This window comes from Crassostrea angulata, chromosome 5 (assembly GCF_025612915.1).
Source record: "Crassostrea angulata isolate pt1a10 chromosome 5, ASM2561291v2, whole genome shotgun sequence".
Lineage (NCBI taxonomy): Eukaryota > Metazoa > Mollusca > Bivalvia > Ostreida > Ostreidae > Magallana > Magallana angulata.
The window spans coordinates 56,496,325-56,514,612 of record NC_069115.1 but is presented as its reverse complement, the minus strand read 5'-3'; the positions used below and the strand labels follow the sequence as shown (position 1 = coordinate 56,514,612).

Sequence of the window (18,288 nt, the reverse complement as noted above, 5' to 3'; positions counted from 1 at the left end):
CAGCTCTATATGACATTCTTTTAAAAAATAAACATTCTTATATCCTAGAATAAGACACAGTTTAGTCAAGAGTATAAAAAGAGAGAGTAATGTCATACCAGGTATGGGAAGATAAATTTTGTATTTGCATCCAGATTAAACTTCTTTTGTTTCCAATTTAGGACGTGATTTAAAACAGTGGAAAACTCGATTCGCTTTTTTATGTCTTTCTTGTTTAGCCCATATACAACAGTCAGTGAAGCTTCAGAATGTTTCCAGTTCTTGCTGACATCAAAATTTACATTAAGATTGTAGTCGGACCGCTGCTTAAATGTCAAAATGCTGAAAAAAGAATTAAAGTAAAGCCCAGTTTAGACTGCATTGTTCAATGTAGAAACCATGTTTATTTGTGGATCATTTGGAAATTGATATTGTGTTATTTATTTCAACGTGTAATCAACGAAAGCATATTTTTACTCACATGTTTCCTTTCGCAGCCGAAAGGCTTTTTGTGTTAGCAAGATTCAGTTTTCCATTTAACGTTACTTTGTCTCTCATAACCTTTGGAATAACATAGTCGAGTGTTGAGCGAACAATGGCCATCTTTTTGTTCTTTAGCATAAACGTAGAGGTCAATTTTGTCGTAAATACAGGAGATTTAATATCAATTTTGGATCTGAAACCTGTGCTCTTTTTATTGCTGGCATCTCTGACTTGAACTGAAAAAATATATATATTTATTTATTTTCCCCAAAAAAGGGTAATTCTTAAACGTTTCTTTAGCATATACACATTCCCTTATTTATTTTTCAAAAATATTTGTTAACGAAATAACATACCAGACAGTTTTATTGGCTTTGACACGATGCGGTCAACAGTCAAGTCCACCTTTATGGCTTTTCCCTTCTTGTATTCAGCTGAACCTCCAAAACTGACAAGTTCTTTTTCTGGAGTTTTAATGGAGAGATAGGGTCGATACCTTGCTGCTTTTGCAGTGGCGTATTTCTGAACTCTAGACTCGATGACGTATTCCTTCTTCTTTTCAAAGCTGATACTAGCTTTGCCAATCACCACAACACGTTTCTGGACAAAGTTGACTAAAAACAAAAAAGTTCAATCAAATCAATCGTAATTTTATGGTGGGATTTGATATAAAGATGGTTTTTTATTCTTTGCATGATTTGGAGGATTAACTTCATTTTTACCTTCTGCTTTAATTGGTTCCTTTGATACTCCAATCAAAATAAGTTTTGCATCAATAAGTTTCATTCCACTGTACTTCATTCCTCCTTTCAATTGAATTGACTTCATTTTGGGCGCGGATATTTCCACGTGTGGTGTGTACTCAAAAGTGTTGCCTTTTCTTGTCATAGCTGCTTCTGCCACAACGGAGTACTCCTGTTTGTTGTAAACAAACTTTCCGCTGATGTGACGGAGATTTTTCTCATTTTCGACTTTACCTTAACAAAAACATTTCAGAAATTAATCAGTATTTCTTAGATTTACAAATTGATGACGTCATGAATAAAAGTTGAATGCCGTGTTAATTTGATCGGAAAGCATTGTAAACATATTTAAAATATAGCTAATCTAAGAACTCTAATAAAGTATTGTGGTGTGTTATTTGAGAATTAAACATCAGAATACTGGGAGAGATATTAGTTTTATCAATCATTCGCTAACGGGTATGTTAATTTGTTTTTATTTCTCGGCCAGGCTTTCCTCTCTTGTTGTTTACGATATAAAAATCCGACTAGAACAACAATACCCCGTATATATTGAACTTGAAATTTCGGACGCATCGTTAGCTTGATCAATGCTAAAATTGAAAAGTGCAGCTAGAGTCCCATGTTGAGTGTTGTATGTTTTCCAACATACCGTTTTCCGTGCAAACTTTATAAAAGTTGGAAAGGTTTTACGAGAGCCGGATGAATAACTATTTAATTAGGAAGAACATAGAATTCTAGCAGCGGTTTTAATTAATTTGAGATGTTTTGCATTTGGTATGTTTATTTTATTTTGGAAACCGCGGGATAGTGTTGTTCTATCTCATTTTATGTTAAGGAATATATATCAGCTATTTATAGTTGTCACGTGATAATTCACCAATGTGGCAGTAATGTACTACCCGGTTTTAATGTACTGACATCTATTTTAAAGAATAATACTAAGTTTTTAATCTCATTCAAAAAGTCATCTAATTTCACGATTTTGAATATAACAGTTAAAATAAGACCCTAAATTGCCCATATGCTCCCTTAACATCCCCGCGTAGAAAACCACTTAAACGTCATAAACCACGAGAAAAGTTAGAGATGAAAAAAGATAAATACCTGTAAACACAGCTTTATTCCACGGTGACTGAAGACCCATTTGAAGTTTGGATCCAATTTTGTCCAGTAAAAATTCTGCAGAAAGAGCTCTATCAGTCTGTGAACCTGGCGTGTCAAATGCCAAACGGATATTCACCTCCTTCTTTGTCTGAAAATTATGTGGAAAAGATATTGTTTTGCAGTTTGTACTATTTTTTGCAACAAAATATTATATACCTAAAATTGTATAAAAAAACAAAAACAAAACAAAAAACCCAACAACAACAACAAAGCACAAATAAAAATCAAAATATAAAAAATTTAATACCTTGCTCAATCGGGCCTCGACATTATATGATTTGTGAGAATCTTCTTTCTTCAAGGATACACCCAAACTGATGGGTCCTGTCAAAGGAAAGTATGGAGCGCTCGTTTCCAGTGAAGCATTCGGAAATTGAATTTCTCCGCACAACTTCAATCCAGTGATACGGGCAAGATGGGATCCGGTGCATGTCTTGTGAATTTTTCTATTTTTTGTGATCAAATTCTGTTCTTTTTCAACATCACGATGAACAGTGAAGAAAGCAGTTCTGTAAATTTTGATAAAATGATTAAACTCATGTGTGGGCTTTATTTTTTTAATGTACCCACTATTACATAATAGCATTATTCTTACTTAACACTGAAGATTTCCATCTTGTCCTTTGGCACGTCTAAGTTGGCATTGAAAATTGTTCCGTCCCGAAGTTCCACATGGCCCTGCAGTAATGTGCTTGAGTGAACAGTGGATACCATCTTTAATCCGCTCTTCGTCACAAACGCATCGACGCTCATCATGCTGGAAATCTCCACAGCAGTGCTTAAAAGTGCATTTCTCTATTAATCATTTTTTTCACATCATCTGGAATTATTAAGGTCTTCCGTTTCCAACGGAAGACCTTATAGTTTTCGTACTGTTTCTTATTAAGGTCTTCCGTTTCCAACGGAAGACCTTATTGTTTTCGTACTGTTTCTTATTATTATTAAGGTCTTCCGTTTCCAACGGAAGACCTTATTGTTTTCGTACTGTTTCTTATTATTATTATTATTATTTTTTTCCACAAATTTTGTGCACGCGATATCTCGAAAACTATTCGGCCGATTTCAACAATTTTTTCACAGATGATTGCCAGTGGTCATAATTCTAGAAGTTTTTTGAATTTTTGAAATCGTCACTTCCGGTTCCGATTTACGGCCGATTTTGTCAGTTTTTACGACCCATTTTGTGCAGACATAAACTCAGAGACTATCAGAGATATAAATATGAAATTTTCAGGATAGGTAGACCATAGTTTGAAGATGTGCAGAACGTATTTTTTTTGCGCCAGTGGCGCCATTTCTTTGAGCTCGCCTAGGCTCGAAAATTGAATACGAATTTTGCATCAAAAATTTCATACATTTTGATCTGTATCTTTTTATCAGTTAATATTTTGTTACGACATATATAACAAATGTGGTAGATAATGAAAAGTTCTTTTTAACAAAATCAAGAAATAGGGGCTGGCCCCTTAAATTAGGGGGCAAGACACTCATAAACTCTATTACAAATAACTTAAAAACGATAAAGATTTTGTAATGCATTATAGAAGCAAAGCTGTTGATCGTACCAATATCTATTAGAAAAAATCATTGCCACGCCCATTTATTACGTAATTAGAGATTTTTAGGGGCCAAAGTACTGAAACTTTGACGCAATATATCTAGAGAAGGAGACATATTTTGTTAAGCTTTGTAGAAAAGAAAATGCTTGCGTTGATGATTTTAATCGATTCCATCAATCAAAACACCGATGTCTGTCCCCGTTAAGGATCTAGAGGGCTGGCCCCTAAAATATTCAATCATTTGTATCTCAAACATTATCAACAATTTTAGATGGGTGTAAGAACAAAAAATATCATTATCCATGAGAACTTTCGAATGAATTCAAGAAAAAGGGGCTGGTCCCTTTATTTAGGGGCCAAGACTGTCGTAAACTCTATTACAGATAACTTAAAAACGATACATATTTTGTAATGCATTATAGAAGCAAAGTTGTTGATCATTACAATATCTATCAGAAAAAATCATTGCCACGCCCATTTATTTCGTAATTAGGGGTTTTTAGGGGCCAAAGTACTAATATTTTGACGCAATATATCTAGAGAAGGAAACATATTTTGTTAAGCATTGTAGAAGAGAAAATATCTGTATTGATGATTCTAATTGATTCCATCAATCAAAACACCAATGTCTGTCCCCATTAAGGATCTAGGGGGCTGGCCCCTAAAATATTAAATCATTTGTATCTCAAAAATGATCAACAATTTTAAATAGGTGTAAGAACAAAAAATGTTAGAATTTATGAGACCTTTCGACTGAATTCAAGAAAAAGGGGCTGGCCCCTTAAATTAGGGGTCAAGAAACTCGCAAACTCTATTATAGATAACTATAACTTTTTTAAAGGATATTGACAATCGTATACATTATCAGGGAGTGGAGGGGGGGGGGATTTTGAAATTCCATTGATATTTTAATCGTATCGTTTAAAAATTGAACGGAAGACCTACTCGTTACTCGTAACGAGATCGTATCTAGTTATTATTATTATTTTTTTCCAAATTTTGTGCACGCGATTTCTTGGAATCTATTCGACCGATCTCAACCATTTTTTCACAGATGTTAGGGCGTGATCTAAACTTAATACATTTTTCTTAATTTTATCGTATTCACTTCCGGTACCGAATTGTCGGCCATTTTGTAATTTTTGACGACCCATTTTGTGCAGCTATAAACTCGGAAACCATAAGAGATATGAATATCAAATTTTCAGGATAGGTAGACGATAGTTTGGAGTTGTGCAGCATGTAGTTGTTTAATGCCTGTTGCGCCATTTCTTGGAGCTCGCCTGGGCACGAAAATTGGGTACGAATTTTCATTCAAAATTTTCACACGTTTTGATTTATATCTTTTTATCAGTTGATATTTTGTTAAGACATATATAACAAAAGAGGTAGAGAATCAAAAGTTCTTTCCAACAAAATCAAAAATAAGGGGCTGGCCCCTTTATTTAGGGGCCAAAACACTCGTAAACTCTATTACAAATAACTTAATAACGATAAAGATTTTGTAATGTATTATAGAAGCAAAGTTGTTGATCGTACCAATATCTATTAGAAAAAATTATTACCACGCCCATTTATTACGTAATTAGGGATTTTTAGGGGCCAAAATACTTAAACTTTGACGCAATATAACTAGAGAAGTAGAAATATTTTGTTAGACATCATAGATGAAAAAATGTTTGAATTAATAATTTAAATTGATTCCACTTATCAAAACACGAATTTCTGTCCCCATTAAGGATCTAGAGGGCTGGCCCCTAAAATATTCAAACATTTGTATCTCAAACATGATCAACAATTTTAAATATGTGTAAGAACAAAAATTGTTAGTATTCTTAAGACCTTTTCAAAGAAATCAAGAAAAAGGGGCTGTCCCCATTAATCAGGGGCCAGGGCACTCTTAAACTCTATTACAAATACCTTAAAAACGATAAAGATTTTGTAATGCATTATAGAAGCAAAGTTGTTGATCGTACCAATATCTATTAGAAAAAAAATAGCCACGCCCTTTTATTACGTAATTAGGGATTTTTAAGGGCCAAAGAACTTAAACTTTGACGCAATATAACTAGAGAAGTAGAAATATTTTGTAAGACATCATAGAAGAGAAAATGTTTGAATTAATTATTTAAATCGATTCCACATATCAAAACACGAATGTCTGTCCCCATTAAGGATCTATAGGGCTGGACCCTAAAATATTCAATCATTTGTGTCTCAAAATGATCAACAATTTTAGATGGGTGTAAGAACAATAAATGTTAGTATTCTTAAGACTTTTTCAAATAAATCAAGAAAAAGGGGCTGACCCCTAAAGAAGGGGCCAAGACACTCGTAAACTCTATTACAAATAACTTAAAAACAATAAAGATTTTGTAATGCATTATAGAAGCAAAGTTGTTGATCGTAACAATATAAGTTTGTAAAACTCATAGCCACACCCATTGATGACGTAATTAGGAATTTTTAGGGGATTAGAACATTAAATCTTTAATGTGCTGTATGTGAAATGTGAGTGGAAATTCTGAAATTTCATTGATATTTTAATGGCCAAAGTACTGAAACTTTGACGCAATATATCTAGAGAAGGAGACATATTTTGTTAAGCTTTGTAGAAAAGAAAATGCTTGCGTTGATGATTTTAATCGATTCCATCAATCAAAACACCGATGTCTGTCCCCGTTAAGGATCTAGAGGGCTGGCCCCTAAAATATTCAATCATTTGTATCTCAAACATTATCAACAATTTTAGATGGGTGTAAGAACAAAAAATATCATTATCCATGAGAACTTTCGAATGAATTCAAGAAAAAGGGGCTGGTCCCTTTTTTTTAGGGGCCAAGACTGTCGTAAACTCTATTACAGATAACTTAAAAACGATACATATTTTGTAATGCATTATAGAAGCAAAGTTGTTGATCATTACAATATCTATCAGAAAAAATCATTGCCACGCCCATTTATTTCGTAATTAGGGGTTTTTAGGGGCCAAAGTACTAATATTTTGACGCAATATATCTAGAGAAGGAAACATATTTTGTTAAGCATTGTAGAAGAGAAAATATCTGTATTGATGATTCTAATTGATTCCATCAATCAAAACACCAATGTCTGTCCCCATTAAGGATCTAGGGGGCTGGCCCCTAAAATATTAAATCATTTGTATCTCAAAAATGATCAACAATTTTAAATAGGTGTAAGAACAAAAAATGTTAGAATTTATGAGACCTTTCGACTGAATTCAAGAAAAAGGGGCTGGCCCCTTAAATTAGGGGTCAAGAAACTCGCAAACTCTATTATAGATAACTATAACTTTTTTAAAGGATATTGACAATCGTATACATTATCAGGGAGTGGAGGGGGGGGGGGGATTTTGAAATTCCATTGATATTTTAATCGTATCGTTTAAAAATTGAACGGAAGACCTACTCGTTACTCGTAACGAGATCGTATCTAGTTATTATTATTATTTTTTTCCAAATTTTGTGCACGCGATTTCTTGGAATCTATTCGACCGATCTCAACCATTTTTTCACAGATGTTAGGGCGTGATCTAAACTTAATACATTTTTCTTAATTTTATCGTATTCACTTCCGGTACCGAATTGTCGGCCATTTTGTAATTTTTGACGACCCATTTTGTGCAGCTATAAACTCGGAAACCATAAGAGATATGAATATCAAATTTTCAGGATAGGTAGACGATAGTTTGGAGTTGTGCAGCATGTAGTTGTTTAATGCCTGTTGCGCCATTTCTTGGAGCTCGCCTGGGCACGAAAATTGGGTACGAATTTTCATTCAAAATTTTCACACGTTTTGATTTATATCTTTTTATCAGTTGATATTTTGTTAAGACATATATAACAAAAGAGGTAGAGAATCAAAAGTTCTTTCCAACAAAATCAAAAATAAGGGGCTGGCCCCTTTATTTAGGGGCCAAAACACTCGTAAACTCTATTACAAATAACTTAATAACGATAAAGATTTTGTAATGTATTATAGAAGCAAAGTTGTTGATCGTACCAATATCTATTAGAAAAAATTATTACCACGCCCATTTATTACGTAATTAGGGATTTTTAGGGGCCAAAATACTTAAACTTTGACGCAATATAACTAGAGAAGTAGAAATATTTTGTTAGACATCATAGATGAAAAAATGTTTGAATTAATAATTTAAATTGATTCCACTTATCAAAACACGAATTTCTGTCCCCATTAAGGATCTAGAGGGCTGGCCCCTAAAATATTCAAACATTTGTATCTCAAACATGATCAACAATTTTAAATATGTGTAAGAACAAAAATTGTTAGTATTCTTAAGACCTTTTCAAAGAAATCAAGAAAAAGGGGCTGGCCCCATTAATCAGGGGCCAGGGCACTCTTAAACTCTATTACAAATACCTTAAAAACGATAAAGATTTTGTAATGCATTATAGAAGCAAAGTTGTTGATCGTACCAATATCTATTAGAAAAAAAATAGCCACGCCCTTTTATTACGTAATTAGGGATTTTTAAGGGCCAAAGAACTTAAACTTTGACGCAATATAACTAGAGAAGTAGAAATATTTTGTAAGACATCATAGAAGAGAAAATGTTTGAATTAATTATTTAAATCGATTCCACATATCAAAACACGAATGTCTGTCCCCATTAAGGATCTATAGGGCTGGACCCTAAAATATTCAATCATTTGTGTCTCAAAATGATCAACAATTTTAGATGGGTGTAAGAACAATAAATGTTAGTATTCTTAAGACTTTTTCAAATAAATCAAGAAAAAGGGGCTGACCCCTAAAGAAGGGGCCAAGACACTCGTAAACTCTATTACAAATAACTTAAAAACAATAAAGATTTTGTAATGCATTATAGAAGCAAAGTTGTTGATCGTAACAATATAAGTTTGTAAAACTCATAGCCACACCCATTGATGACGTAATTAGGAATTTTTAGGGGATTAGAACATTAAATCTTTAATGTGCTGTATGTGAAATGTGAGTGGAAATTCTGAAATTTCATTGATATTTTAATGGTATCGTTTGAAAAATTGAACGGAAGACCTCCTCGTTACTCGTAACGAGATCGTATCTAGTTATTATTATTATTATTATTTTCCACGAATTTTGTGCACGCGATTTCTCGAAAACTATTCGGCCGATTTCGACCATTTTTTCTCAGATAATAGCCAGTGGTCATAATTCTAGAAGTTTTTTGAAATTTTGATATCGGCACTTCCGGTTCCGATTTACGGCCGATTTTGTCAGTTTTTACGACCCATTTTGTGCAGACATAAACTCAGAGACTATCAGAGATAGGAATATGAAATTTTCAGGATAGGTAGACCATAGGTTGAAGTTGTGCACAATGTAGTTTTTTGGCGCCAGTGGCGCCATTTCTATGAGCTCGCCTAGGCTCGAAAATTGGGGACGAATTTCGAATCAAATTTTTCATACGATTTAATCTGTATCTTTTTATGAGTTGATATTTTGTTAAAACATATATAACAAAAAAGGTAGATAATCGAAAGTTCTTTTCAACAAAATCAAGAAATAGGGACTGGCCCCTTAAATTAGGGGCCAAGACACTCATAAACTCTATTACAAATAACATAAAAACGATAAAGATTTTGTAATGCATTATAGAAGCAAAGTTGTTGATCGTACCAATATCTATTAGGAAAAAAACATTGCCACGCCCATTTATTACCTAATTAGGGATTTTTAGGGGCCAAAGTACTTAAACTTTGACGAAAAATAACTAGAGAAGTATACATATTTTGTTATACATCATAGAAAAGAAAATGTTTGAATAAATGATTTAAATTGATTCCACATATCAAAACACGCATTTCTGTCCCCATTAAGGATCTAGAGGGCTGGCCCCTAAAATATTCAATCATTTGTATCTCAAAAGTGATCAACAATTTTAGATGGATGTAAGAACAAAAAATGTTAGTATTCATGAGACCTTTCGTATAAAATCAAGAAAAAGGGGCTGGCCCCTTTTTTTAGGGGCCAAGGCACTCATAAACTCTATTACAAATAACTTAAAAACGATAAAGATTTTGTAATGCATTATAGAAGCAAAGTTGTTGATCGTACCAATATCTATTAGGAAAAATCATTGCCACGCCCATTTATTACGTAATTAGGGATTATTAGGGGCCAAAATACTTTAACTTTGACGAAAAATAACTAGAGAAGTAGAAATATTTTGTTAGACATCATAGAAGAGAAAATGTTTGAATAAATGATTTGAATTGATTCCACTTATCAAAACACGAATTTCTGTCCCCATTAAGGATCTAGAGGGCTGGCCCCTAAAATATTCAATCATTTGTATCTCAGAAATGATCAACAATTTTACATGGGTGTAAGAACAAAAAATATTTGTATTCATGAGACCTTTCGTATAAAATCAAGAAAAAGGGGCTGGCCCCTTTTTTTAGAGGCCAAGGCACTCTTAAACTCTATTACAAATAACTTAAAAACGATAAAGATTCTGTAATGCATTATAGAAGCAAAGTTGTTGATCGTACTAATATCTATTAGAAAAAAATATTGCCAAGCCCATTTATTACGTAATTAGGGATTTTTAGGGGCCAAAGAACTTAAACTTTGACGCAATATAACTATAGAAGTAGAAATATTTTGTTAGACATCATAGAAGAGAAAATGTTTGAATTTATGATTTAAATGGATTCCACATGTGAAAACACGAATTTCTGTCCCCATTAAGGATTTAGAGGGCTGGCCCCTAAAATATGCAATCATTTGTATCTCAAAAATGAACAACAATTTTAGATGCATGTAAGAACAAAATATGTTAGTATTCGTGAGACCTTTCGAATAAACGGAAGAAAAAGGGGCTGGTCCCTTCAATTAGGGACCAAGACACTGGTAAAGTCTTTTACACATACCTTAAAAACGATGAGGATTTTGTATAATATTATAGAAACAAAGTTGTTGATCGAAACAATATCAGTTTGTAAAACTCATTGCCCGACCAACTGATGACGTATTTATGGATTTTCAGGGACTAAAACCTTAAATCTTTAATGTGCTGTATCTGAAAAAGCAAAACACTTTGTAAAGCATTTTAAAGGATATTGACAATCGTATACATTATCAAAAAGGAAGTGGTTGAGGGAGAATTCTGAAATTTCATTGATATTTTAATCGAATCGTTTAAAAAATTGAACGGAAGACCTACTCGTTACTCGTAACGAGGTCGTATCTAGTTAAGGTCTTCCGTTTCCAGCGGAAGACCTTATTGTTTTCGTACTGTTTCTTATTATTATTATTATTTTTTTTTTCCAAATTTTGTGCACGAGATTTCTCGAAATCTATTCGACCGATCTCAACCATTTTTTCACAGATTGTTGGGCGTGATCTAAACTTCATACATTTTTCTTAATTTTTTCGTAGTCACTTCCGGTACCGAATTGTCGGCCATTTTGTAATTTTTGACGACCCATTTTGTGCAGCTATAAACTCGGAAACCATAAGAGATTTGAATATGAAATTTTCAGGATAGGTAGACTATAGTTTGAAGTTGTGCAGCATGTAGTTGTTTAATGCCTGTTGCGCCATTTCTTGGAGCTCGCCCGGGCACGAAAATTGGGCACGAATTTTCATTCAAAATTTTCACACGTTTTGATTTATATCTTTTTATCAGTTGATATTTTGTTTAGACATATATAACAAAAGTGGTAGAGAATCAAAAGCTCTTTCCAACAAAATCAATAAAAAGGGGCTGGCCCCTTTATTAAGGGGCCAAGGCACTCTTAAACTCTATTACAAATAACTTAAAAACGATAAAGATTTTGTAATGCAATATAGAAGCAAAGTTGTTGATCGTACCTATATCTATTAGAAAAAATTATTGACACGCCCATTTATTACGTAATTAGGGATTTTTAGGGGCCAAAGTACTTAAACTTTGACGCAATATAACTAGAGAAGTAGACATTTTTTGTTAGACATGATAGAAGAGAAAATGTTTAAATTTATGATTTAAATCGATTCCACTTATCAAAACACGAATTCCTGTCCCCATTAAGGATCTAGAGGGCTGGCCCCTAAAATATTCATACATTTGTATCTCAAAAATGATCAACAATTTTAGATGGGTGTAAGAACAAAAATTGTTAGTATTCTTAAGACCTTTTCAAAGAAATCAAGAAAAAGGGGCTGGCCCCCTTTTTTTTTGGGGGGGGGGGCAAGAAACTCGTAAAGTATATTACAAATTACATAAAAACGATTAAGATTTCGTAATGCATTATAAAAGCAAAGTTGTTAATTGTAGCAATATCTATCTGGAAAACTCATTGCAACACCCATTTATTACGTAATAAGGGATTTGTATACATTATCTGAAAGTGTGTGTGTGTGTGTATGTGTGGGGGGGGGGTAATTCTAAAATTAAATCGATTATTCATGGTATGATTAAAAACAGAAATCGCAAGGAAGACCTACTCGTTACTCGTAACGAGATCGTATCTAGTTATTATTATTTTTTTCCCAAAATTTTGTGCACGCGATTTCTCGAAAACTATTCGGCCGATTTCGACCATTTTTTCTCAGATGATTGCCAGTGGTCATAATTCTAGAAGTTTTTTTAAATTTTGAAATCGGCACTTCCGGTTCCGATTTACGGCCGATTTTGTAAGTTTTTACGACTAATTTTGTGCAGACATAAACTCAGAGACTATCAGAGATAGGAATATGAAATTTTCAGGATAGGTAGACTATAGGTTGAAGTTGTGCACAATGTAGTTTTTTTGCGCCAGTGGCGCCATTTCTATGAGCTCGCATAGGCTCGAAAATTGGGTACGAATTTCGAATCAAATTTTTCATACGTTTTGATCTGTATCTTTTTATGAGTTGATATTTTGTTAAAACATATATAACAAAAGTGGTAGATAATCAAAAGTTCTTTTCAACAAAATCAAGAAATAGGGGCTGGCCCCTTAAATTAGGGGCCAAGACAGTCATAAACTCTATTACGAATAACTTAAAAACAATAAAGATTTTGCAATGCATTATAGAAGCAAAGTTGTTGATCGTACCAATATCTATTTGAAAAAATCATTGCCAAGCCCTTTTATTACGTAATTAGGGATTTTAAGGGGCCAAAGTACTTAAACTTTGACGAAAAATAACTAGAGAAGTATACATATTTTGTTAGACATCATAGAAGAGAAAATGTTTGAATAAATGATTTAAATTGATTCCACTTATCAAAACACGATTTTCTGTCCCCATTAAGGATCTAGAGGGCTGGCCCCTAAAATATTCAATCATTTGTATCTCAAAAATGATCAACAATTTCACATGGGTGTAAGAACAAAAAATATTTGTATTCTTAAGACCTTTTCACACAAATCAAGAAAAAGGGGCTGGCCCCTTTTTTTAGGGGCCAAGGCCTTCGTAAACTCTATTACAAGTAACTTAAAAACGATTAAGATTTTGTAATGCATTATAGAAGCAAAGTTGTTGATCGTACCAATATCTATTTGAAAAAATCATTGCCACGCCCATTTATTACGTAATTAGGGACTTTTAGGGGCCAAAGTACTTAAACTTTGACGAAAAATAACTAGAGAAGTATACATATTTTGTTAGACATCATAGAAGAGAAAATGTTTGAAAAAATGATTTAAATTGATTCCACTTATCAAAAGACGAATTTCTGTCCCCATTAAGGATCTAGAGGGCTGGCCCCTAAAATATTCAATCATTTGTATCTCAAAAGTGATCAACAATTTTAGATGGATGTAAGAACAAAAAATGTTAGTATTCATGAGACCTTTCGTATAACATCAAGAAAAAGGGGCTGGCCCCTAAAATTAGGGGCCAATAGACTCCTAAACTCTATTACTCATACCTTAAAAATGATCAAGATTTTGTAATGCATTATAGAAGCAAAGTTGTTGATAGCAGCAATATCTGTTTGTAAAACTCATTTCAAAACCCATTGATGACGTAATTAGAGATTTTAGGGGATAAAAATATTAAATCTTTAATGTGCTGTATGTTAAAAAGCAAAACTCTTTGTTAAGCATTTTAAAGGATATTGACAATCGTATACATTATCTAAAAGGAGGTGGTTGAGGGAGAATTCTGAAATTTCATTGATATTTTAATCGAATCGTTTAAAAAATTAAACGGAAGACCTACTCGTTACTCGTAACGAGTTCATATCTAGTTCTATTACTATTTCGTACAATATATATATATATATATATATATATATATATATATAATCCAAAATGAGTAAAGTTAATCCACACAAGTATTAAATAATAAAAAATAACAGAAAGCCGATTCAAAACTTTTATGCAATGTTTCTTTTAAACACTCTTACCTTGGCTGAATGAGTCCACTGATAAGAAGACTTCTAGGACTTGTGCCTAGTTTCCGGAGGTCGACCTTTCCTGAAGCTTTCATGTCAATAGTGGCAGTACCATTAATTGTCAGGTTCAGAGGAAATCCAGCACTTGTTGGAATTATCATGGAAGTGTCCATGAACATGATATTCTGGGTAAACGTGTAATCGTGATTTTTTGACATACTTATCAACATTTCAAGAACGTTGAAGCCACTGGAAAAACTGGCGAGTCCGTCAAAACTGTTGTAAGAGAGTTCATTTCCAAAAATCCGCATGTAAAGAGCTCCTCTCAGTTGGCCCATTCCAGTCCCAAACTACAATTTTTTTAAATTTTAAAAGTTAGAACTTCAATAACACAAATTGTCAAATTTAATCATAAATACTTAGTCGTACTTACCTGGCTGTCGATTTTCTTCATCTTGTTTGCGTCAATCCCTTTGACAATCTGAGTTGTTGCTTCCTTGACATCTTTTTCAGTAAAATAGCCATTTGGTCCGAAATAGGATTCTAAAAAGTATTCTAGTCCTTCCACTCGTCCTCCAATTTCTAGAATGTTGACTGACTTTCCAAACAAATCAACAGTCAGATTTGCCATCAATGATCTTGGAATAAATGATTTTGAGGACCAGATCAAGTTGCTTTCGATTGAAGCCCCAGTGTTGATTTTTTCCAGGAAGAATGACCCCTCGTAATTTCTTGAATACTTTCTCTTGTCCATGTCAAATTCTTTTTTTAGATATTCACTATTCAAAATTGATATTATGTCTTGCTTAAATGGACTGGACGACTCCATAAGATTTGTTAGATGAGACCAGATAAATGACCCAACTTGGTTGACCTCTTCCTTCTCTAGGGCATTTCGAACGGTGGTGATGATACTCTTTGATGGACATTGCATTATGGCCAGGTAAGCAGCAATTCTTAATTCTGCATCTTCTTCTTTGTCATTAAAGACTTTCAAAGCCTCGGTTCTCTAAAAAGCCACATCAAAATTCAGATATTCGATAGTATTTTTTATCTTTTAAATTATATTTACCATGAAATTCTCAATTGTTTTGTGGTTCAGTTTTTCGGGAATTTTGTTTATACCCATCGTCCACAATTTTATATCATCAATTGATTATAAAGTCTCTATTCATTGTTCATAGAAGTAAATCGACAAAATTTAAATACCCATGAAATTAAACAATTGATAATCCCCCAAAGAATGGTTCGCACAAATTCAATTAATATCACATATAGTAATCTTAATACATACGTCATTGTCACATGAAGCACGACGGAAGGCCTCAATTGCAGCAATACGAACTTCCATTGGGTTGTCTTTTCGAGAGATGCAACTGTTGACAGTAGCTATGGCTGAGCTGGTGTGTCCAGAATTGCCCAATGCACGTAATGTCAAGACAATCTGAAACACCAAAATGAAAATATAAGATGGAATTAGTATTCTAAACCCTTTATACACAAAACAAACAATATGCATTTCAAAGATGCATACAATAGCTAAACATTACGTTTTCTTTGTTGTTGTTGTCCACATAGCAACCGTATCCAATCTTATCCTCAAGGGCTGAAATAACATTTGCGATATCCAGGTCGTTTTCACATCTGGTTTTTTTGCAATACGTGTTTATAAGAGAGCTGACGGCCAACAGTGCTTTGCCATTCTTCTTCAAAAGCGGCTGTAAAAATAATAAAAATTGTTATACGTAAATTCCCTCTGTCATTCAAATATAATCGATTTTAAAAGGATAATGCAGCCTTATCTACGACATTAGCTAGTCTTACCATAACTTCCCTAATCATGTCCTTTGATGGGCTAGGAATAAAGGCTAGTGTTGTCATCCACATATCAGCCTCAATTCCAGTTACTTCATTGTCAGTGATCATTTTTGTTAACATTGTAACAGAGGCTGGTGTTCCAGTCATGGGCACAGCGTCCAAGAAAAACTTCCTGTCATCAAGAAGACACTCAAAGGTATGACTTAAATTTACATACTGTGAAAATGGAAAAAAAGTGAAATGTAAACGTATCTATTACCTGACTTTCTGGTTGTTGTCGCTGCAAAAAGCACCACTCTGGACGTTTGTGTAAACATCGTTCAATGTCTGGGAGTCAGCTGATCTCATAATGTGCACGAGGTCAGAAAAAAGACGAGGAGTTTCAGGACGAACGTCTCCTTTTGTTTGGGCACAAATGTTGACCAGTTGTTTTTCTATATTTTTTCGAGCTTTTGTGCTGCTTGCCGTGTCAACATGGTGCTCAAAGTTCATGTCAGCTTTTCTAGTCACAGAATCTGAATAATTAACAAAACTTATTAATAAATGTTGTAAAAGCTTTGGTCGAATTTATTGAAATTACGATATATAGTAATTATGAATCTTACTTGCTGTTGATACTCCAGTTCTTTCATTTGAGTATTTCAAGGTCTGTCTGCTCTCTGTCATGGCACCACTTGAATCTCGTGAGAAAGGTCTAAACACATGTTGTTCAGTGCATGAAGACCCTTTAAGGATGCCGGATTTGCTGATTTCTTGTTGACAGTCGTGGCTACTCTTCATAATTGGTAAGGACTGAATTTCCTTTAATAAAAAATGTATGTGAGAGTTAGTTTTAATTTATATCTCTATAGTATTTTTTGATGACAAACTATGTGGATGTGGAGATAATTAAAGAAAGAGGCCCTCTTACAGATGGCACCCGATAGGGAGTTCCCTGTAGAGCTGTGTGGTATCCATGACGCTCGGTGCACCCAAGAAGGTTCTTGTGTTTCTTGATGGTTACAGAGTACCACCCATTTTCAGACACTGTATAATCGGCATCACATGTTCCCGTCACGTCAGCCTAATCATATATGCATGTATGTATTTAGATATATAGAACATTGATATCAGCATTATGAAATTATTATCCAAATTATCAAAAGCTAGGCTACTGACCTCACTGACTTTCTGATCGGCTTGTAGATTTTCCATGGTGTTTTGAATCATGGAAAGTATACCCCGTTTGATGTTAAGAACCCAAGGTGTTTCACTGTCAGCCGGACACAGAGACTCAATACGACCGTCTTGGAAAGAAAATCTCAGTGAGTTTTCTTCAAGTTGTTGGCTGAATTTCCCAGACATTGCTGACAGGATAAAGTTTTCAGGTGACTCTGCATTGCGTTCGTGGAGCTGAACGTTCTTTACCTTTAAGACAAGGTCACATTTTGAAAGAACTTCCACTTGAACTTTAGCAGTCATTTTTATTCCAGATTTTCCTTCCGATGCTCCTTGGATGAGAGTCGTTGTATCCACGTCATAGTCGTATTCGTAAGTTGTACCAGGTTGATATCCGAATTTTGTAGAGTCTAAAATTCAATATTTTTTCTGTTATTTTATTATTGAGTTCTCTGTCTGATTTAATGAGCTTTTCGCGAGCAGCTCTCTCAAATAAATTTTAATTACAATGTTATTTACCTGTGCATGTTGTTGAACATGTTTCACGTGAGTTAATATCTGATATAGGTCCTGTAAGAAACAAAAAAAATCCAAATAATAAATAAAAATGGAATAGATTTAAAAATTTAAGGGATGTTTACTTTCCTTTGATTGTTTATTCAAAAAGGCTTGGAGACTAAGCGGAGCTTAAGTCAAATACACGGTTTTTTTTAAACTGTGCATCCTTTTCGGACAAAATAATGCTACTATCACCCACAACGTATTCTCAAATGTTAAACTTTTAATTTAAAACTGATATGTTGACTAACGGTGTAAGATTTCAAATAATAATTTATATAAGCAATATTTTATTACTATAATCATTACACTCCAGAGCTGTATGTCACCTCGGGGCAAATAATCTAATATGTTTTCCCCAAAGCCATGTTAAATATGTATTGAAACACTTTAACGTTATTTAATTAAAGAAAACATAAGCAGTATGGTGAGCTTTTAATACTTGATCACACCAAATTTGAGTTCA

The 18,288-nt window shown here is 33.7% G+C and overlaps 2 protein-coding genes across 3 annotated transcripts in view; one reads left to right on the top strand and one right to left on the bottom strand.

Moving 5' to 3' along the window:
* LOC128183351 (hemagglutinin/amebocyte aggregation factor-like) overlaps positions 1–18,288 on the top strand; it is a 42,771-nt gene that overhangs the window by 19,091 nt on the left and 5,392 nt on the right. The window lies entirely within an intron of this gene.
* Positions 1–18,288, bottom strand: part of LOC128183350 (uncharacterized) — a 32,411-nt gene that overhangs the window by 13,786 nt on the left and 337 nt on the right. Inside the window, exons 2-18 of the mRNA XM_052852324.1 lie at positions 17,784–17,834; positions 17,265–17,674; positions 17,017–17,169; positions 16,712–16,907; positions 16,366–16,621; positions 16,113–16,278; positions 15,839–16,006; positions 15,583–15,732; positions 14,722–15,297; positions 14,301–14,638; positions 2,968–3,150; positions 2,620–2,881; positions 2,313–2,460; positions 1,185–1,439; positions 819–1,076; positions 461–698; positions 99–321 (exon numbers count right to left, since the gene is read on the bottom strand). Of these exons, the coding sequence (XP_052708284.1) occupies positions 99–321; positions 461–698; positions 819–1,076; positions 1,185–1,439; positions 2,313–2,460; positions 2,620–2,881; positions 2,968–3,150; positions 14,301–14,638; positions 14,722–15,297; positions 15,583–15,732; positions 15,839–16,006; positions 16,113–16,278; positions 16,366–16,621; positions 16,712–16,907; positions 17,017–17,169; positions 17,265–17,674; positions 17,784–17,834 (4,031 nt within the window). The remainder of the gene's footprint in view (positions 1–98; positions 322–460; positions 699–818; positions 1,077–1,184; positions 1,440–2,312; positions 2,461–2,619; positions 2,882–2,967; positions 3,151–14,300; positions 14,639–14,721; positions 15,298–15,582; positions 15,733–15,838; positions 16,007–16,112; positions 16,279–16,365; positions 16,622–16,711; positions 16,908–17,016; positions 17,170–17,264; positions 17,675–17,783; positions 17,835–18,288) is intronic.